Here is a 19,574-nt window from a genome sequence, read left to right on the forward strand (position 1 = left end):
CTCTTGTTGCTGGCATATCTTACGTGCCTTGCAAGGACTCTGGAGGTCAGCGCCTGGTGCAGCTGGAGGTTGACGGCGGCCAGGCAGAGGACCGAGGCGGTGCCCAGGTACTGCGCGATATGGATGAGCAGCTCCGGGTGCAGGTCGAGCAGGCCGCTGCTTGTGTTGTCGTGGGCTCTGTTTCTCTGGACAGTAGCGGTCGGTGCCATGGTGGCCCTCACAGGGTCAGCCAGCTGCCGTGTTGATTCTGGGGTGTTACCCGTGTGCTTACAAGACGCCCTTCAGGCGTCCGTTTGGTGGATGGCACGTTTCGCTTAGTCATCAGACACTGCGCTGTCTAGGTACTCTCGGAAAGGGGCAGCGCAGCCAACCACGGCGGCCGTGGCACTCAATCAACAACCCCTACGCAACGTCACAATGTGAGGAGCGCCATGGCCTCGGGTGCAACTGACGAACAGAGACACAGACGTCTGCCCGTTCTGCCTGCCGAGATCCTGGTGCATGTCGCGCGACACCTGGACACGGCCGACGCGCTCGCTCTGGCCGCCACGAACCGCCGCCTACACGCGACCCTCACCGGCTTTGTGTACGCACGGCACATACGGTATAGCACCTTCAGCAGCGCGCCGCTTTGGCATGCTGTTTTGAGCCGCGACGGCGATGGACTGCTCGAGCTCGCAAGGCGCGTGCTGGACGCCGGGGCTGATCCTAACGAGCCCCCGCCACGCCGGAGACACGTTGCTCCAGGGACCTTGCTGGCGGACAACGAGAGTGCTACACTGCTGCTGGCAGCTATCCGTCGTGGGAACACGCCACTCATCTCACTCCTGCTTGCAGCCGGCGCCAACCTGTTCGCCCACGGGCAAACTGCCCGCCCACCCTTGGCCGAGGCAGCGCACAAGGGTAGGCTCGACATCGCACGTCTGCTGGTCCGGAGCCAGGACGAGTCCAATTCTGCGACCACGGCCCGGTCCTCCAGACGGGCATTACTCGACCAGCGAGGTGGCGACGGCAGGACCGCGCTGCACCACGCCGCCGAGCGAGGCCACGGCGAGATGGTGGACTTCCTCGTCTCCCAGGGCGCGCGGGTCAACGCCCGGGACCTGGATGGCATGACTCCTCTGTTGGGCGCCGTGCTCCGCGCCCATCTGGCCATAGTCCACGCCTTGCTTGAGGCCGGTGGAGACATGCTCCTAGCCAGCCACGATGGGCTCTGCGCCCTCGACCTCGTCGCGCCCATCGTCCCGGTAGAAGGAGGCGACCACCGTTTAGCACTCCTCAAGACGGTCATTCGCGCCATGGGCAGCCAGGCGCCCAAGTCCAGCGTGTTCCAATGGCTCGCTTGCGCTAAAAACATGGTAGTAGAGCACCTCCTAGCTTTTGGCGTCGACCCAAACACCACAGAAAATGGGATAAGTGTCCTCGGAGCGCGTGCTTGCAAACTGCCGAACTCGCAAGACATCCGCGCCGTTGGGCTGCTCATTGATGCCGGTGCAGATGTCAACCATATCGAGAAACACATGGGTTTCACGCCACTCATATTTGCTGCTACCAACAACAATATCGACGTAGCCAGGCTCTTGCTCGCTCATGGAGCATCGACGGCCATCAGAGACTTCTCTGGCATGTCTGCGCTGGCTTGGGCCACTTGCAAAGGCGACGAGGATATGGTGCGGCTACTTCTCGGTCACTTGGAGCGAGAGACGCCGCGGCCCGAGGCCACATCGTCGCCACAGAGCGCCACGGCAATTCCAGAAGTCCCAGGCTCCGCGGTCAAGGAGCAGCTTGCGTGGACAGACGACCAGGGGTTGACTCCGCTGATGCACTGTTTGAACTCCTCCTGGCCGTCTGAGGCAATAGCGACCCTCTTGCTCGAGTCCGGCGCCGATGCACACGCCACCCGCCCAGACGGCGTCTCGACGATGCAGCTCGCCATCGACACGGCCAACGTTTGCTTTCCTCGGCTCCTCCTCGACATAGGCGGCGTGGACCTCGAGGAGCAGGACCGGAACGGGGCCACACCACTCGCTCTTGCCGCCGACATGGGAGAGCTCGAGATCCTGTCCTACCTACTGCACCGTGGCGCTGAGGTTGACGTGCTCTGGACGCCGCCACTGAGTGGCTCGGAGCGGCGCATTACTCCGCTGGCCCAAGCCATCGAGTCGAATGCCCGGGGCGTGATGCAGATGCTGCTCGACCACGGCGCAGACATCGACATGGCCTTCGACGTGCATCCCCGGCTGCCCACATTGATCAAAAGACGACGTGTCAACAAGACCACGGTCGATCTGCTCTTTGGGTTCATGACCGAGGACCAGCGCGCAGAGTATGAAGAAATGGTGCCGAAACCGCGGCGAAAGAGGCATAGGCATTAATAGCGCAGGAGCAAGAATAGTAAACACAGACGCTTACACAGACTATAGAGTGCCTCCACCACAAGCAAAGGGCGACAAGAAAAGCGGGAGATGAACGGAGTCCCCTAAAAGCTCCGGAAAGGCAATGATAGTCATGGAGCATGTAGAAGTCATTGAGAAATACCAGCCTGCAAGTCATGAAGGGGCTCGAACCACCACTGAAGACCAAGTAGGTCGGCCTGCGTTCCCAGCAGACTCCTCCTAGTCCAACGGGGCACGGCAAATGCCAATAACACTGTCGAGGTTGTGTTGGATGTCGGTCAACCTTGGAGCCAGCCCGACGAAGTAGGCGTCGACTATATGTTGCAGGAGACCTTTACCGGCCAGCCAGCCGTACCAGAGCAGAAGAATCACGTACTCGAAGCAGACGCCCACTCCTTGAGGCAGGCTCTGTTGTCCCTGCCTCATACCCATGTACATCGCTTCAAAGGAGGCCTACCTGTTTTGTACACGACTAGGGATACTTAATTCGCTGACAGTGTCCTGCCAATCAACGTATACAATTCAAGGCACGAAACTTAGCTCGAACAAGTCAACATGCTCTCATTGCACAATTGTTTGACTGCTTTCCTGGCCCGTCACGCATACAACAACAGACTCACACGAGCTGGCTAGAGGCGCAGGAAAAGAAACGCCTCCGAATATCAGATTTCGTCAAATCTCTGAGCCCAATACTCCCACGAATCCTTGTCAAGCCCCTCTTCGTCTTCCTCATTCTCGACGAGGTTACCTGGCCGCTCACACAACCTGACACCCATAGCAGCTAGTTCCTTCCTGTACTGATCTACCAGTACGCTGCCGTTAAGCTCAGCAAGAGCTTCTTTGATGCGGCGTGCCCATTCTGTCACTAACCACTCCCTCATGGGAAGTTTCATGGCCATCGCCCTCCAGTACGCACAATCTAGGCACGGAAGCGATTCTCGTGCATTGATTGAAGAATCGTCCTCATCCAAGGCAGGGTCTCCAAAATCCGGTTTTGACTTGCCCTTCCCTTTCGGCTCCTCATTCTTGCCGGACGTACCATCATCACTTGGAGCCTCATTTTTTTCCGACTTATAATCGACGTCTGAGGCCTCAGCTTCGTCATAACTTCGCACACTGTGGTGTGTTTTGGAGTGGTTGAAGCTGTGTGCAACGAAAGCATGAAAGTCCGCGGCAAATTCTTCGAATCGGGCGTGGGCGTCCAGATCGCGCTTTCGACTCGAGTCCGTGGCAGAGTGATGACCATCGTCCCACGGTTTATCGCAAGTGTGTTCGAGCCAGAATGCCTCAAAAGTGAGTAGACGGAAAGCCTGCTGGTAGGTTTGGACGCTCCATGTGCATCCCCAGTATCTGATGAGCTCCGACATCGCCGTCGAAAGCGTGTCTGGTTCTTCATGAGGTGGCCACACACTGAAAAGGTCGAGGATGAAGTATGTCAAAGGTGTGCGGCCTCCAGGTGAGCATATACAGGCAGTCTCGTCCTTGATTTTGAGTGGCAAGACGATCCGTTGCAGGTTGTGCCACGGAAAGTAATCCACAGGAAACCGGTTTACCTGTTGTCCTATAGAGAAGCCAATGAACCCGGCGAGCATGTGCGCAATCGTGGTACGCGGGATGGTGTGTTGGTGTCGGCATGCGACGCATCTCCTTGATGCGGCGCAGTGTGGTGGGTGATTAGATTTCCAAGCATTAGAGAGGTGACACTTCACATCGCTACCGTGCTCGACCAACCAGGTTATTGTCTCCCAAGCACGGGTAGGTCTGTGCTGTGCAAGCGAGCGACCAAGAATCAGATACTCAAGCAGCGTCAATCCGTCCGAAAAGGGCGCGTTAATATCAAGAAAGCCTACTTTGAATAAAAGATGTGCAATCTCGACCTTGAGAGCTGAGAGCTCTGCGCGCGGACCCACGCCGTGGTCTGAGCTGGCCAACTTTTGCCGGATAGCGTCGTCGAGAACTCCGTGGTAAAGTGGGAGAAGCTGATCATCGCTGTTGGCATCAACCAAGTGATTCGGAATCGAAACCCCCAGCTCACGGAGCCTTCGAATCACGGATGCATAGTGTCGATCAAGCAGCTGCCCTTGATCCAAGCCATATCGTGCGGAATCGATCAGTCCAAAATGGTATGATGCAAGCTTCTCGAGCGTTTGGCGCCGCCGTCTGAGCTCCTTGAAGTAATCAAGAGGGCAGCGACGGCAGTCCCAGACTTGGTTTTCGAGGGATAAGTGCCGGGGGCGCATAGCACAGTTGTTAGCAAACGGAAGTGCCAGGGCGCCGGCATACCAGCAAGAGTGCATCACCGGTCCTTGAAACCACCCAGCCACACGCGCAAAAGAATTCTGGCTCATCTGACACACTTGGACAACGGTCTCCGCTATCCCGATCCCACTGCTCTTATCAGTCGCCTCAAGAAGCCCTCGGAGGCGCTGATTAGCACAGCGAGTTTCGAGGTTGTCTGTCAGTTTCACAGCTGCTATCAAAGCTCGGAAGCATCGGAAACTCCCTACACTGAGCGCCAGATGAAGATGAGTCAGGAAGCCAAAAGGCGGCGTGTCGTCAACTAGGCCAGGGTTCAATTTCACCATCTCGTAGACAACGTCCGGCTCCTTGCAAATGATGGCACGGCTAAGTGATCCCACATCGAACACTTGAGGCAACAAATCAGCTTCTTATATCTTGAAATGGGCAGTAACATGCATGCCGACGCTTGCGGAGTCGTCTAATTTGCTTACTGTTGCAAAAGACCTGTTCAGAGCCCAGGTTTTCGATCAAAGATCTCAGGGTTGATGCATCAAACGTTGCACTGCTCTTCGCATCCTCGTCATCGGTAGGGATCAACAACCGATGGACCTTGTCATAGCCAATGCTGGGGTAGTCGATCGAATAGCTGTGTAAAGGCCACCTACCTGCAATGTTAGTTCATTTGCAACTATTTCTCGAACAGAACTCAGCGTGTACACTTACCGTCCTCTTTTGTTCTGGTGAGCCACGGGGACGCCATGCGTCCGGATCAGCTCGCTTGCAAGGATAAGCCCTGTGTCCTCATTACTACTTTCGCTCCACAAAAAAAACTACAGAAAGCCGTTAATGTTGCCATAATAAATTGCGCCACACGAGGCGCAAAAATGAAATGTAAGGACTGATATCTCGTCAACTCGATATAGGACATCTTACAAGATTGACAAATCTGTGTAGTAGGGTCTCGTTGAATGAATTGACGTCGGTAGGAGAAGCTCGACGGCACCGGAATATTTCTTGTAGCTTGTTCAGCGCTAAGTCGACAACTTTGGCTGCTAATGGTTCGGTGAAGGATTTTGGTCGATCACGGGCATATGCAATGTATGATTGGAGCGTATATAGCACTCTGAAGGAGGGTGATGTCATTTCGTCGACCATCGAATGATAGGCAAGTCTGGGACTGACACTGAAACCCCCTGCACCTTGACAGCGGAAGTAAGTAGCTGTGAGCGCGATATCGAGGACCTTGCTGAACCAGGTGATTCGAGCTTTCGCAGACTGGCTGGTCTTGGGGCGATGTGTTGCAGCCTTGAAGTACCTGCACTGCGGACGGTGTTGGAAGTCTCTTTTTCGCATCAGTGAGACTGTGGAAAGGCCCAACTGTACTTCCCATGCTTCTGTCTGTTTGTACGGCACACATTTGCATTCAAACCGCGATGGCGCGGTAGGAGGCATTGATGCGGACAGCAGTTCTTGCATCTGGTCCCTCTTCGCTAGTCCATTCTGGAGTTCGTCTTGGCGTGCGACCAGACGTTGCATGGTTTCGAGGGTGAGATCAGCAGGCCTCTCAACGTCGCTTGAACGCTTGGCCAGCATCAGGAGCGCTTGGCGATTAAAGTCTGCGTGGGCCTCGAAGGCTGCAAGTTGTGCTCTGCTTTGTTCCTCAAACCGCTGCCCAAGGCTGTGAAATTCGTGTCCAACGTCGATGGTCGTCACGTGTTTGTTTGTTGCTTGCCGAGAGTGATGTCCTGACAACATATGGATTTCGTTGTGTATGCCGTAGAGAATTCCTGCCACTCCGGCACGGAAGGCCGCCTCTTCTGTGTCTTGCGTTGTTTCGTTCTTTTTGTATGCTTCTTCATATATTGCAATAATGGATGCCTCTCTCTCATACAACCGCCTGAGGAGCTTGAAGAAGGAAGCGTACTTCGAAACGCCGTGGGTGGGGAAAACGATTTGGAGGTCGCTTTTGGAGAAGTACGGTATTTCGGAGGGACCAGAATCGAAAGTGAGAAGAATTGTCCGGGGTGTCTGTCTAGCATTGTCCTTCTCCGCCGTGAGCAGACCGACTTCGGTGAGGACATGGTGGAAGTTGGGATCCTCGCAGGACTCCTCGACTAGGCGTCTCATCGAGACATGGATTTGCTCTCTCGGACAATTTTGATATTCCAAGCACTTTGCACGAACGGATTTGATGTAGCTCTTGGCGAATTGTGTACCCAGGTATAGGCGAAGCCTTGGCGAGATGCAGATTATTGCCTTGTCTACCGTGCCGATCTGGCCACTGCCGCCTAGTCGTTGAAACCCGGGGATGAGACAAGCTTGGTTGGCGACAATGTTGTGGCATGAGTCATGGTCGTCCGCACGACTTTCGAACAGGGGTGCCGGGTACCTGTCCGACAGAGTACGAGTATATAGTGACCGGAGTTGTCGGATGATCCATTTCGCAGTGGTCGCATGTGCAGGTTGTGCAGCATCGAGAGATAGGGTAGAATCGTGGGCGTACACGACGAAGGAAGAGCTAGCGTGGTGGGAACTTAGAATTCCTGTCTCTCGGAGGCTTTCGATAAGCTTTTCAAAGAGATGTTCGTTTGCTAAAGTTGTTGTTGTTAGTGTCGAAGGAAAAGCCCCATCGTAACTTGAGCGGGTCTTACCCTGTTCGGCACTCAGCATCTCGGACGCCATCGCGGCGAGCCAGCGGGGAACGTCAGCGTCCGAAGACGAGCATACATGATAAAGACGACGAGGAGCGGGAGGGGACAATCGAAAGTGAACGGACGCAAGGCTCTCTGAGGAGGAGGCACGCCTGATGGAAGAAGCAGGGTGGGGTCGCCCTTCTGCAATTACTGCGCCAGTCAGCCTGGCCAGATAGCCCGGCCTTGGCAGGCAGCAGCGTGGCTGCTTCATGCAGGCTCATACTACTACCCATATCTGCATGACGATCCCACGGGCCACAGGGCGAGGCATGGATGGGGTAGGCGACCAGCTCTCGTCTTCGTCCCACGTGCTGCTCAGAGGAATCCTCGGCCCCGACTCGTTCTTTTCAAGGCTTCTCTAAGGAGCACTGCCTGCCCCCTGGCAGTATGGAAGATTCATCAAAGTTGGCCTGCATAAGTACCTAGGTACCTAGTAAATCCCAGCCACTCACGTCGCACTAAAGATGCCGATTCACTGACAAAGGTTGTCGTTGGTAGGAATGGTTTACAGAGGAGCAAACGTGCATCTGAGTCTGTTATTACTCTATTTCCTCAGATTACACTGTTTCAATAACACTAACGTTCGTTCTCTCACACCTCCCCTCATCGTATCGTATACGCACAAATCCCGGCCCATAGCTTTACCCTTTCCTCGACTTTTCCGGGTCAACCCCGAGCTCCCGCATAGCCCTCTTGATGATCCCCTCGGCAACATCAATCACATCCCCGCCGCGCCGCCACGTGTACAGCGGCACGCCCAGGTCGTCCAGCGTGTCGTGGGCCCGCTGCACGCGCGCCTGCCACAGCTCGACCTTGCGGTCAACCGGCTGCAGCGGCTGCTGCTGCGCGTACGCGAGCTGGTGCGTCGGAGGTCCAACCTTGCTGTCCGGGGTCACTGCGTGGTTGTTTGGCATGGACGATGTCGTGCTGGCGGATCCACGACGGGAGGAGTCCTGCTGATGTTGTTGTTGGATTCCGTTGTCATGGCTGAGAGGTGTGCCGCGGCGGCGAGGCGGTGGCGGAGCTGGTGCGCCGTTACTTCTGGAGGTGTTCGACGACGTGGATGTGCCAAAACTGTCCTGACGGGACGCAGTTGGTCTCGGGGGCTGTGACGTTTGACCCTGAATGGGTGTCGATCGCCGTGGGGGTGGTGGTTGGGGCGTTTGACTGGATGCTGACTTAGACCCCGCTGTGCCGTTCTCCTCTCGGAATGATGGAACACCTTGGAGGGCTTTGGGCTTGACGGGTCGTGGCGGCGCCTTCTTGCCTGGTGCTTCTCCCTTTTGGGCGGACTCTGTCCTTGCGGGCATCTGTTGTGGCTCCTCCGAGAAGTCGATCAGGTCTTCTTCGGCATTCTCTGGTGGCTGGTTGCGCTGTGTCATCCTCGGCGGGAGGGCTGGCCGACTGGATGGATCGTCGTATTGACTGGTGTTGTTCTGAAGCCGGCTGGCGGAGTTTTGCCGAGTCGGACCACGGCTGCCCACGGCGAAGCTGGAGTCAAAGTATCCCTTCTTCTCTGGAGTTGTGACATCACGGATAAAAATGCCCAGAATCCGCTTCGGGTTGGCCACCGCGAGCTCAGTGTAGACCTCCAGATCAGCCTCGCCACTATCTCCGACAAGAATAAACTTGCGCTCGGGAAAGTCCTTCATGATGCGCTCCAGCGTGCCCTTTTTGCGCTCGGCCACAGGCTCAAAGATGCCCTGCAACATGCCGCTGTACGCCTTGAGATGGAGCGATCCCGGCGGCAAGCCCGCCAGCTTGAAGAACGTGGCCAGCACGGGATACAGCTGCCACGGGCTGTTTGAGCAGTAGTGGATCTTGACACCGAGCTCGTGCATCCTCGTGTACCACTCTTGCACGCCGTCGACGGCGGCGTCGTGCAGCTCGCGGACAAAGGTGTTGCGGAAGATCTCCTTGGCGCCGAGAGTGATGTTGGATCGCTTGATGGTGTCGTCAATGTCGCTGATCAGGCTAACGCCCTTTGGCTCAATGATCTGCACGGGTTCAACACATGAGATGTTCTCATTGGCCATGACCCGGACGTGTGTCGGCACAAAGTCGAGAGCGGCGCGTGTCATGAAGTGGCCAGAGTCGTTGGTCGTGATCGTCCTTGACTGCGACTGGCTGTCGTTGTAGAAGAAGAGAGTGATTGGGATCTCGACAAGCGGTGTCGTCATGAATGGCGCGATGCGAGCCATGAGGTTGGCGTTGGCCACTGAGAGCTCTGCGTTGCTGAGCTCGGTACCCGTGGTGGTCGCAGAGGTGTTTGTCCTGCGTATCGAGGCCCGACTCGGAGATCCAGGCCGCGATGTGATTGGGGTGGATCCTCCACTGCCGCGATAGATGCGTTCATGTCCCGCCTCTTCGTCATCTTCAATCGAGGGATCACTTGGCCGCTCGCTATAACCGCCCTTCTGTGCTGCCGCCTGTTCCTCTTTCCCTTGTCTTTCTATTTCCTTGGCCCGCATGGCGATGCGCTCCTGGTCGCGCATCTCTTCATGTTCCTGATGCCATGACGACGGACCCGTCTCTGCGGCATTACTGGTTTGCTGCAGGCTTGGCATGGGAATGCCACTGAGCTGCCTGGCGAGCCCAATCAACATCCGATTGCGGCGGGTAATCGGGCCGCGGTGCGGGTTGTATATCCATCCACGAATGTCGACATCCACGACCGCCTTCTCGTCCTCTAACCGCGACCACTCCTGCCGCCAGTACTCCTGCTCATTCATGCTCACCGCAGACGACTGCGGCGGACCGCCCGGCACTTCGAACTGCCTCTCCTCATTGCGGACGTGCCGCTTCGCGTACGAGGGGAACAGCACCATCTGCTCGTCGCCCTTGGTGATGATGGCCACGTCCGGAAACGAGCCCGGGATCGTGATCTTGGAGGTGTCCGGGTGATCAATCTCGCGGGCGCGGGTCTGGTTGTACGACTCGCGAATCTCGCTGGCCGCGCTCGCCCCCGCGCGGTACACGCTGCCCGCCATCGCGGCGAGCTTCCGCCTCCTGGACCCGGGCTCCCGTCCTCCGGCGGCGCCGCCGGTGCCGGCATAATTGCCGCTGCCCACCCCGTACCCTGGCATCGAGGATGTCATGTTGTTCTTGCCGTTACTGTTGTTGCTGCTGCTGCTGCTGCTGCTGCTCTTCTTCTTGAAGTAGGTGCTCTTCGCAAAGGACGGGATGGGGTACCGTGGGAACTGCCCATGCTTTCCCGCGCCGGCGCCAGCTCGCTGCTGCTGCGGCTTGCGAGCACCGGTGAGCAGCCGGCGCGCCTGGTCGACGAGGCGCGACTGGTCCCGCCTGCGGCGCTGGCGCTCGAGGATGAAGCGGTAGATGCGGCTCTGGAGGCGGTGCTTGACGCTGGGGAGGGTGTCGAGGTGGAAGTTGAAGAGGCGGTCGCGGTAGCGGTCGCGCAGCGGCTTGGGAAAGAGGTACTGCAGGAGGCTGCTGCGGTTGTGCGGGTGCGGGCGTAGCGGGAAGAGTCGACGTGGAGGAGCCAGCTTGTATACTCGTCCTAGGCGAGCAACGACGCGGATGAGCTGGTCGATCGGAGGCGGAAATACGTGCCGGATGAACGATGCTGGTCCCGTGAGCAGAATGCACAAGAGTGATCACACGGCCACGCTCAGATGGGTTGCGCAGCGGACTCTCCCTGACCTCGACAGCTCGAGCTCAATGGAACGTGCTGGAGTGCCGTGCGAGAGGGAGGCTGGCAATGGCGGTTTCGAGCAGGGCGGCGCGGGCACTGGGTATGATGTCGTCGTGGCGGATAGCACATGCTGCAGGATTGCCGGGGATGAGGCTCTGGAATGGTAAGCTGCCCTGCTTCGGCGGGGGCGGCCCACGATTGCATGGCCGAGCAGTGATGTCAGTTCCCCCAGTCCCCACACCCCGCTGCCCATCCAGCCAGCCCAGGCGCACACATCGAGCCACTCCTAAGATCCGGTCATGGTCGTGTCAAATGAGCGCAGCTTTAGTCACATCAGTCATCTGCAAATACACCATTCGCTCTCGGCACTTTGTCCACTTTGTGGCTGAATTTTTGTATGTATGTACACGTAAACCTCTCGAGCCCCAGACAGCGTCTCGAGTCTACCTCTTCTTCCCCTTGGGCTTGCCCTTGGCGCCCTTTGCCGACTTGTCCTTCTTGAAGTTGAGCACGGCCCCCTTGCCCGCCCGCTCCGCCGAGCCCTTCTTCCACGCCCGGCCTTCGGCACGGTCCGTCTTGGCGTCGAGCTTCTTGCGGTCCTTGTTGCTCAGCTTCTTGCCCTTGGCCTTGAGCGACTCCTTGAGCCCGTTGAGCTCGGCCCGCCCGGCGTCCTTGGCCTTCTGCTTGTCGTGCTGCGTCTCGAACCACGTCCGCTTCGGCCGGCCCTTGATTTCCTCCTCGTGCGCCATCAGGTTCTCGCCCTTCTTGATCTGCATCTCCACGTTGGCCAGCTGCTTCTCCTCCTTCTCCTCCACCATGATCGACTCAATCTCCTCCTCCATCTCGTCAACCTTGTCCTGCCACTTGTCCGCATCCGTCGGGTCGATGACCACGCTGCTGATCTTGGCGTTCTGCGCCTTGGCGGCCTTGACTGCGGCCTTGACGACCTTGCGGTCCGGCTCGGCCGCCAGCGTCACGGCGACACCGGACCGGCCTGCTCTGGCAGTACGGCCGATACGGTGAATGTAAATCTCCACAGACTGGGGTGCTTCGTAGTTGATGACCGTGTCGATGCCCTTGATATCGAGACCTCTGGACGCAAGATCTGTAGCCAAGAGGAATGATACCTTGCCGTCACGGAACTCCTCGACACTTGAAATACGCTGTTGAATGATGTTAGTAACTGTGATGAGACGATTTGTCGAGTTCCTAAATGGAGTAAGAAAAGGACATACCTGTGCCTGGTTCATGCTACCGTGAAGCTCGGCGCACGACATGCCGAGCAGCCCAAAGATGATGCGCGCCCGATGCGCCTCCTTCTTCTGCCTGAAGAAGATGATGACGCGCTCGCTGTGCATGGTCTTGCAGATGTGCACGAGGTAGCCCATGCGCTTGTCCTCGCGGCCGGGCCGGAGGCGCACAAACTTCTGCTCGAGCTTGTCGACCGTCTTCTTCTGTGAGTCGACCATCACCCGCACCGGCTTGTTCATGCCGACGCGGATGAGCCGGTCGACAGAGGACGTCATGGTCGCGGAGAAGAGCATCGTCTGGCGAGACTTGGGCAGCGTGGTGAGGATCTCGTTGAGCTCGTCGGCGAAACCGTCCTCGAGCATGCGGTCGGCCTCGTCGAGCACGAGAATCTCGACCCTGTCGGTCGAAAAGCTGGCCGAGTTGCGCATGTGGTCGATGAATCTTCCGGGGGTGGCGATGATAACGTCGGGGCGCAGGCGCAGCTCGGCCTCCTGGACCTTCAAGCTGAGACCACCGACAGCCAGACAGAACTTGATGTCTGTGTAGCTGGCGAGCTTGGTGGCGACGGCGTGAGCCTGGATGGCCAACTCACGGGTGGGCGTGAGGATGACGACGCGCGTGGTCGGCACTTTCTTGGGTCGGTACAGCAGGCGCTCGAGGATGGGCAGCACGAAAGCACCAGTCTTTCCTGAACCAGTGACGGCGCCACCGACGAGATCCTTGCCCTCGAGGGCGATGGGTATCGACTTGGACTGGATGGGCGTGGGCTTGCCAGTCCAGCCGACAGCGTTGAGGCCGCGGAGGAGAGGTCGAGAGAGGTAGAGTTCTCTGAATGACGAAGAAGCAGAGCCGCTCTTGGTCTTGTCCTCGGCCTCCTCTGGCGCGAAGAAGGCCTCGCGCTTGGCTGCCTCCTCTGCATCTTCCTCGTCGTCCGAGTCCGAGTCTTGCGCATCGTCGTCGGGGTGTTCATTCGGCGTGGCCACGGAGTCGTCGTCAGAGGCAGCCTCATCGTCCTCGTCCTCGTCATCCTCTGCGCCCTCATCACTCTCATCATCCTCGTCACCTTCTTCCAGCGCATCCTCGCCAGACTCGTCCGCAGAGTCGGCACCCATACCGAAGCCATCCGCAGCGAGAACCTCGTCATCATCATCGTCAAGGTCAATCTCGACTTCATCCTCGTCCTCCTCGTCATCCTCCTTCGCAGCATCGGCGCCGTTCTCAGGCTCGTCCACGACCTCGCCCTTCTTGACACGCCGCTTGCGTATTATCTCATTCAGGTCGACCGCCTTCTTATCGCCGCCCTTGACGCCAGCCTTCGTGGCCCCGTCGAACCCCCAGCCCTCAAAGTCCTCGTCACGGAAGTCCGCGGTGCCGTCAAGCATGAACTCAAAGTCCGAGTCCATCGCGCCGTCGTCGTCGGGCTTGTCCTCGTCCTCGTCCGCCACGGCAGCACGGCCGCCGAGGTCCAACTCTTCGTCCTCCTCATCCTCGTCGTTCTTGGAGCCTCTCTTGTTGTTTCCCTTCTTGTTCTTGTTCTTGGCTTGCTTCTGCTGCTTCTTGGACCCAGCAGCGGCGGCCTTCTTGCTCTTCTTCTTGGGCGGCTGCTCTCCCGCCGCCGCCGCGCCAGAGGCACCACCCTCCTCTTCTACGCCGGCATCGTCGTTGTCGGAGAGTGTGTAGACAAAGTCGTCTTCGATCTTGCGCTTCGACATTGTGTGCTTCGGAATTACTGGCCTCTGCCCCGGGGCGCAAACGAGGTGTGGCTGTGTTTGCCGGGCTACCTAAGCCTCGAAGGTGTCGGTCGGAATTGTCTGTCGTGTTCAAGACAATATCTTTTTTTCCCAGTGAGCCAACGCGGAGGTTTCGGGGCTCAATGAGTGCGTTGTGTTCTCGAGAGCCTGTCGAGAGATTGAAGACGCTTGGTCGAGGTTTGTCTCGAGTGGGTGGGCACCAGAGAGCTACAAGCACCAGCAAAGTGCGTGTGGTGCAGTCCAGATTATTTTTTTCTGCCGGGTTGATTGAGTCCCCTGGCGCCGCCCCACTCTCTGTCCGTGGAAGGCTTCCGTTGCATGTAAGAACCGTGGACAGCACCGCGACAGACTCGAAGAATGAGCGTCCCATGCAATATCTCGGCGCATTGGTTTGAGTTATTTACTATCATGATGTACCGGGTACTTACTGTGAGAAAAACGCAAGAAATCTATTCCATTGTAGTTGCGAAACCGTGAGCTGCAAGGCAGTGCTGTATGCTGGGCGCCTCCACCACCCACTCACCGCCTTCGACCACGAGTGAATGCCTGCTGCGATCAATCAACTTCTCGCTGAAGCACATGAGATGGCCTCGCTGAAACAAAGTTCAGGAGTCTCCATTCAGAAAAGCGTCAAGGAAATATGTGCAGTGAAGTCAAAAGTGTCACAGCAGCTGGCGCTTGGTGAGGGAACCCTCCGAGTCAATACTGAGTGTCCGGCGTGGTCACGGAATCAGACACACAAGACCAAAGAGCGGATGGGTGAATGCCTCAATAGTATCCTCATCGAAGTCTCAGCTAGGCGTTCGCACGGGAAATTCCTTCAAGCTCAATCGCAATCCACCACTTTGGTGCACCTTTCTCATGGAAAAAATGAGGTCGCCTCCATTTCAATAAAACATAACAGTCGTAAAAATCGGTTCGCCATAACCATCGCTTGGAAAAATCGAAGTCTTCTCAATGATGCTCTCTGCAATCACAATATCGAAATGGGTGCTTTGTCCCAGCCTCTGGCGCGGATCCATTTCGACGTTCGTGGCCGGATCTGGTTGCTCCCAGATCCCCATGCCGATGACCCGCCCCCCGCTCAGAGATCAATCAGCATTCGACCCCTCCGATCTACTGCAGCGGCGCTTTCCTCTCGTAGACGTGGTCCTTTTTGATGACATGCTCCTTGCTGACCTTGCTACCACCGCGGGCGTTGGCTGGGATGTGCGCCTCGTCAAAGCCTGGCGCGCGGTCGTGACGCTTGATGATGTGCTCCTTGATGCCTGCGCCGCGCGCGCCGTCGGGGATGTGCGCCTCGTCGAAGCCGAGAGCGCGATCGTGGCGCTTGACGTTGTTGTTGTCACTGTGCGGTTCGGGAGCGACCGTGGCGATTGCGGCGCTGGCGCTAAGAAGGGAAACGATGGCCGTGGCGAGCTTCATTTTGGGCTGCGCTGTGTGTCTGAGTCTTGTTTCGATCTCCAGATGGCTGTCGGGGTGGTGCGCTGATGGTGATCTTGCTTGTGCGTGCGGACAGGCGATACTGATGCAAAGATGGAATTGAAAGGGCGCAGGAGAGCGACACATTGTAGGCTCAGCTGGATACCCACCTCTGCAGCGAGGCTTAGCGCCGACATGCTAGAGCGAGGCGCAATTTCCACAGTGAGTGGATCTCCCGCTGTGCCTCCGATGCTCCCCAGACCCCCAGGGCTGATCAAATGGAGCACCTCGATGGTTGAACGATGCCGTTGCCATTCTTGGCAACGGCGTTTCTTCCGTCATAACATGCCCGCCGCGATATTGCTGTCCCATACAAGCTCCTGGCTCAGGTATGAACCCAGATCAATGTCCTGCAATGACGGAATCTCGGCCACAAGCCCATCCAGCCACCCGAGATCAGCTTCGCCAAGCTGCGGCGCCTGTGACGCGACCCCTGCCACGGCAGTCTTCTCGGACAACTGACCCGGGACAGGGTGCTGCTTGAGGATATTGCCCAGCCGGGCAGCACAGCGCTCTTTACGTTTCTGGTGTAGCAATATGAGCACAGAGGCCGTGCCTAGCGCCTCCTGGAGCGCCTCGGTTTTGTACTTGGCCACAGCGCTGCTCAGGCATTGCATCGCCTCGCCGACCAGGCCAATGGAGGCGCTTGTGTCGATAGCGAGCAGTATGCAGACGACTTGGAATGGGACGTTGGCCATGTGGTGCCATGGAAGGCCCTCGTCAATCATTGTCTGGGCAGCTCGGATACCGCTCATCGTCAGGTCGAGGATACGTGCCAGCAACGGGCCGGTAAAGGCAGCGTTGTTCGATTTCAGGCGGCGGCATATACACAACATCAAGTTGCACTGAGCCATGGTGGAAGGAACCTTTGTGTGTTCGCGGTCCAGGACCTCCACCAGAGCGTTCTCTAGCTCAGGCACACTCGGCTCGTGGTCCGGGTTTAGGATGGCCGAGTATGGCAGTAGTTCAAGAAGCTCAACGGTGAAGTCCCCGTCCCGAGGTTTTGGTGATATCGTCGTGGCATTGTGGAGGACGATGCGCGACCGCGCCATGTCGAAGGACATCCAGGTATTGAGGTGCTGGGAAATGCCAAAGATGCGGCGGCGTATGTCAGGATCGACAGTCTCGCCTATCGAGGTGGTGGGAAAGACCGAGTCCTCTGATGGCTCGCAGTGCAGGTTGGCGGCCTCGACAATGTGCATGAGGATGCCAGACGCCATCCAGGCGGCATGGGGTGTGCCGGTGATCCTGAGGTAAGTCACGCGTAGCACCCAGGCTGTGACCAGGGTCACTGTCGGGGTCATGGAGAGCGCTGCCTCGAGCAGCAGCCTCGCGTGGTGGACGAGATAGAACTCTGCCTTGGTGGGCTGGACATGCGAGTAGACATAGCCCAAAGCAGCGACACCACAGAGGACGGCATCGTATTCGTGCTGCAGGACCGGGTCAAACCAGCGCTTCTTCATCTGGCGGTCAAACTCCCTGCGGTCGATGAAGCCGTAGATTGGATCGACGCAGTTGAAGTAGACAGCCGCCAGGGTCTCCATGTCAGTCTGTGATAGAATGTGGATGACCGAGGGAGGTATCTGATCACAAGAGACACCTTCGATCTTGTCCCTAGACCCCATGAACGTGTTCCAGGCGAAGAGATGCGCTCGCGGAGCGTTCTTTGGGTCAATCCTCAAAGCCAGCCTCCTGATGAAGGCGGCGCCAGAGTTGGCCTCGAGGGATCGCAACGACTTCTCCTCGGGCGAGGGTATGGACAGGCCGCCATCGCAGGGATATACGGCAGCGGCGGGTAGAGGTCGAGCCTGAGCATTGTAGCTGGATACCCGAGCCCGATTCGCTGGAGAATTGGGACGCTGGTGGCTGGAGGCATTAGTGGCCCGGCTGAGGGGCGATATTGGGGATGCCTTGAGGTAGCCACAGTCGTACTCGAAGCGGACGCACGAGGTGCATGGCTGGCCGCCATCGCACTTGCGCTTGAGCGAGCGGCACGGCTCGCAGGCAACCTTGGCGCGTCTGCGTTTCTGCACGGCCGACATAGTGTGGGCCTCTCGACAATACGGTGTCGCCCCGTGATCTCAAAGTGGGCAACAAGAGGTTGGAGTGTAGCTGAGTTCAAGCTCCCGATGCCACAGCTGGGCAGCTGGGGCGAACGGCTAGGTCGGGCGGGGCGGCAACCACGGCAGGAGCGGGAAGGAGCGGGAAAATCGGCTGCGACCCTCCCGCCTGCGCTTGCCGGCCACTCACATCAGCCACCTGCATCACCAACCAACGAAAGCAGCCTTGGGTACCCCAGACGAGCTGGAGCCTCGCGAGTCGGCTTCAGCTCCAAGGGGCAGGGCGTCTTAATTAGAAATCAGACCTCCATTTGCAATCATTCCATTCCCCGCTCCTCGTCCTTCCATGTGATGTTTACTCGCTTGATATACAGGACAGCTACGCCATGATTGAAGGGCCACAATGCTCACTTGCACCAGTCCATTCTTTGACCTAATACTAACAGCAAACGTCAAAAATCCCACCTCCCATCCTCCCACGACCCTGAAACGCACCCAACTCTCAGAGAGTCATGTCTGAATCTTTGAAGACCCCGCCTCTTGGCGACAACTCGGACCCAGAGTCGTCCAGCGCCGACGCCAACATGCCGGAATCCAAGCCCGACCTCCAAACCATCCTCAGCCAGTCGCCGCCACCAGACGGCGGCATCAAAGCCTGGACGCACGTCGCCCTCCTCCACATTGTCTTCTTCAACACCTGGGGCGTGTCGAACAGCTTTGGCGTCTTCCAGCAGTTCTACGTCTCCGATCTCCTCGCCGGCCAGTCACCCTCGTCCATATCATGGATCGGCAGTGTCCAGACAGCTTGCCTCTTTGCGCTGGGCGTCTTCTCCGGCCGGGCCACTGACGCTGGCTACTTCCGATACGTCTTCTTCACCGGCGTGTTTCTTCAGGTCTTTGGCCTCATGATGGCCTCTCTCGCCCAGAATTACTGGCAGCTCTTCCTCGCCCAGGGGCTCTGCCTCGGTGTCGGCAACGGCCTCTCCTTCATCCCGGCCCTGTCAACCACATCCACCTATTTCCGCAAGAACCGTGCTGTGGCCATCAGTATCGGGGCTGCAGGAGCGGCCCTTGGCGGACTGATCTACCCTGTCCTTGTTCAGCAGCTGCTGCCCGCCAACAAGCTCGGCTTCGGCTGGACAATGCGTGTGATGGCTTTCCTCATGCTGGCAACCTACGTCCCGTGCCTCATCTGGTACGCCCCGCGGTTGCCCCCGCGCAAGACGGGACCCTTGATCGACACGACGGCATTCCACGAGGCCCCATTCCTGTTCTTTGCGGCGTCCTTCTTCTTCAACTTCTGGGGTGTGTATACCGCCTTCTTCTACATCAGCTCGTTTGCGAGGGACCAGATCGGCATTGCGAACCCGAGCAACCTCGTCATCATCCTGAACGGTGCTGGCGTGATTGGACGTCTGCTGCCCGGCATCGTCGCCGACCGGTTTACGGGCCTGTTCAACCTGTTGGTGCCCTTGTGTTTTGCGGGGTCTCTGCTCACGTACCTCTGGAGCCAAGTGCACTCTCCCGCGGGGCTGTACGTGTTTGTGGTGATCAATGGTCTCGTTGCGCACGCGATGCAATCCATGTACCCGACCGTGGCGACGACGATGACGCCTGACATCAACAAGACGGGCACGCGAGCGGGCATGATTACGAGCGCGGTCAGCATCGCCGTGCTCACGGGTCCTGCGATCAGTGGGGCCTTGATTCAGCAGGACCATGGCGGTTACCTGTACGCACAGATGTTTGCCGGGACGTCGATTTGCCTGAGTGCGTTCTGCATGTTGGGTGCCAGGGTTTCCAAGGCTGGGTGGAAGCTGGTCGTCAAGGTGTAGGTGGGAGGGTGGACGTCGAGCTCTCAAGATGTTATGTTTGTCTAATTATGTGCGAGACATCTAAAAGTGACAGCTATTCGAGTCAATTTAGTCCACATGATGGACGTCCCAGCTATAAACAGTCTGGCAAAGGGTGCAAACATGACGGATGACAGTTGGACGTTCGGAACCGGGTCCCACTATTGCCCGCAAGCCTGGGACTATGGTGCTCAG

The 19,574-nt window shown here is 57.8% G+C and overlaps 8 protein-coding genes across 8 annotated transcripts; 3 read left to right on the top strand and 5 right to left on the bottom strand.

The window, feature by feature from the left end:
• Positions 1–119: 119 nt before the first annotated feature.
• Positions 120–2,469, top strand: B0I36DRAFT_345037 (ankyrin repeat-containing domain protein; the record flags this gene model as incomplete). Its single annotated transcript, XM_046156318.1, has 3 exons — positions 120–224; positions 342–2,326; positions 2,424–2,469. The coding sequence occupies 3 exons, from the start codon at positions 120–122 to the stop codon at positions 2,467–2,469; spliced, it is 2,136 nt and encodes a 711-aa protein (XP_046019487.1).
• Positions 2,470–2,970: 501 nt separating this feature from the next.
• B0I36DRAFT_23492 (uncharacterized protein) lies at positions 2,971–5,355 on the bottom strand. Its single transcript, XM_046149357.1, has 2 exons — positions 5,129–5,355; positions 2,971–5,043 (listed from the first exon to the last, which is right to left on the bottom strand). Coding segments are annotated over exons 1-2 (1,986 nt in total). The 5' UTR covers positions 5,130–5,355; the 3' UTR covers positions 2,971–3,058.
• Positions 5,120–7,756, bottom strand: B0I36DRAFT_23483 (uncharacterized protein). Its single transcript, XM_046149347.1, has 3 exons — positions 7,289–7,756; positions 5,361–7,228; positions 5,120–5,298 (listed from the first exon to the last, which is right to left on the bottom strand). Exons 1-2 carry the CDS (start codon positions 7,539–7,541, stop codon positions 5,547–5,549), a joined length of 1,935 nt encoding a protein of 644 aa, XP_046019489.1. The 5' UTR covers positions 7,542–7,756; the 3' UTR covers positions 5,120–5,298; positions 5,361–5,546.
• A 248-nt stretch (positions 7,757–8,004) lies between these two features.
• Positions 8,005–10,368, bottom strand: B0I36DRAFT_226472 (uncharacterized protein; the record flags this gene model as incomplete). Its single annotated transcript, XM_046149085.1, has 1 exon — positions 8,005–10,368. A coding segment is annotated over one exon (2,364 nt), but the record flags the coding sequence as incomplete, so codon positions are not given.
• Positions 10,369–11,341: 973 nt separating this feature from the next.
• B0I36DRAFT_312850 (P-loop containing nucleoside triphosphate hydrolase protein) lies at positions 11,342–14,172 on the bottom strand. Its single transcript, XM_046152553.1, has 2 exons — positions 12,218–14,172; positions 11,342–12,145 (listed from the first exon to the last, which is right to left on the bottom strand). The coding sequence occupies exons 1-2, from the start codon at positions 13,943–13,945 to the stop codon at positions 11,426–11,428; spliced, it is 2,448 nt and encodes an 815-aa protein (XP_046019491.1). The 5' UTR covers positions 13,946–14,172; the 3' UTR covers positions 11,342–11,425.
• Positions 14,173–14,361: 189 nt separating this feature from the next.
• B0I36DRAFT_23497 (uncharacterized protein) lies at positions 14,362–15,444 on the top strand. Its single transcript, XM_046149364.1, has one exon. The coding sequence runs from the start codon at positions 14,527–14,529 to the stop codon at positions 15,142–15,144; it is 618 nt and encodes a 205-aa protein (XP_046019492.1). The 5' UTR covers positions 14,362–14,526; the 3' UTR covers positions 15,145–15,444.
• A 300-nt stretch (positions 15,445–15,744) lies between these two features.
• B0I36DRAFT_233903 (protein RDR1) lies at positions 15,745–17,508 on the bottom strand (the record flags this gene model as incomplete). Its single annotated transcript, XM_046149260.1, has 2 exons — positions 15,745–17,208; positions 17,251–17,508. 2 exons carry the CDS (start codon positions 17,506–17,508, stop codon positions 15,745–15,747), a joined length of 1,722 nt encoding a protein of 573 aa, XP_046019493.1.
• A 602-nt stretch (positions 17,509–18,110) lies between these two features.
• Positions 18,111–19,361, top strand: B0I36DRAFT_233555 (putative monocarboxylate permease; the record flags this gene model as incomplete). Its single annotated transcript, XM_046149238.1, has 1 exon — positions 18,111–19,361. The coding sequence occupies one exon, from the start codon at positions 18,111–18,113 to the stop codon at positions 19,359–19,361; it is 1,251 nt and encodes a 416-aa protein (XP_046019494.1).
• Positions 19,362–19,574: the final 213 nt, after the last annotated feature.

This window comes from Microdochium trichocladiopsis (assembly GCF_020744255.1).
Source record: "Microdochium trichocladiopsis strain MPI-CAGE-CH-0230 chromosome Unknown B0I36scaffold_1, whole genome shotgun sequence".
NCBI classification, from domain to species: domain Eukaryota; kingdom Fungi; phylum Ascomycota; class Sordariomycetes; order Xylariales; family Microdochiaceae; genus Microdochium; species Microdochium trichocladiopsis.

Coding starts and splice junctions, on each gene's coding strand:
- B0I36DRAFT_312850 (XM_046152553.1), bottom strand. CDS start 13,945: ATGTCGAAGCGCAAGATCGAAGACGACTTTGTCTACACACTCTCCGAC. Junction 12,146..12,217: donor GTAGCATGAACCAGGCACAG/GTATGTCCTTTT, acceptor ATCATTCAACAG/CGTATTTCAAGTGTCGAGGA.
- B0I36DRAFT_23497 (XM_046149364.1), top strand. CDS start 14,527: ATGCCTGCTGCGATCAATCAACTTCTCGCTGAAGCACATGAGATGGCC.
- B0I36DRAFT_23483 (XM_046149347.1), bottom strand. CDS start 7,541: ATGAAGCAGCCACGCTGCTGCCTGCCAAGGCCGGGCTATCTGGCCAGG. Junction 7,229..7,288: donor GATGCTGAGTGCCGAACAGG/GTAAGACCCGCT, acceptor CAACAACTTTAG/CAAACGAACATCTCTTTGAA.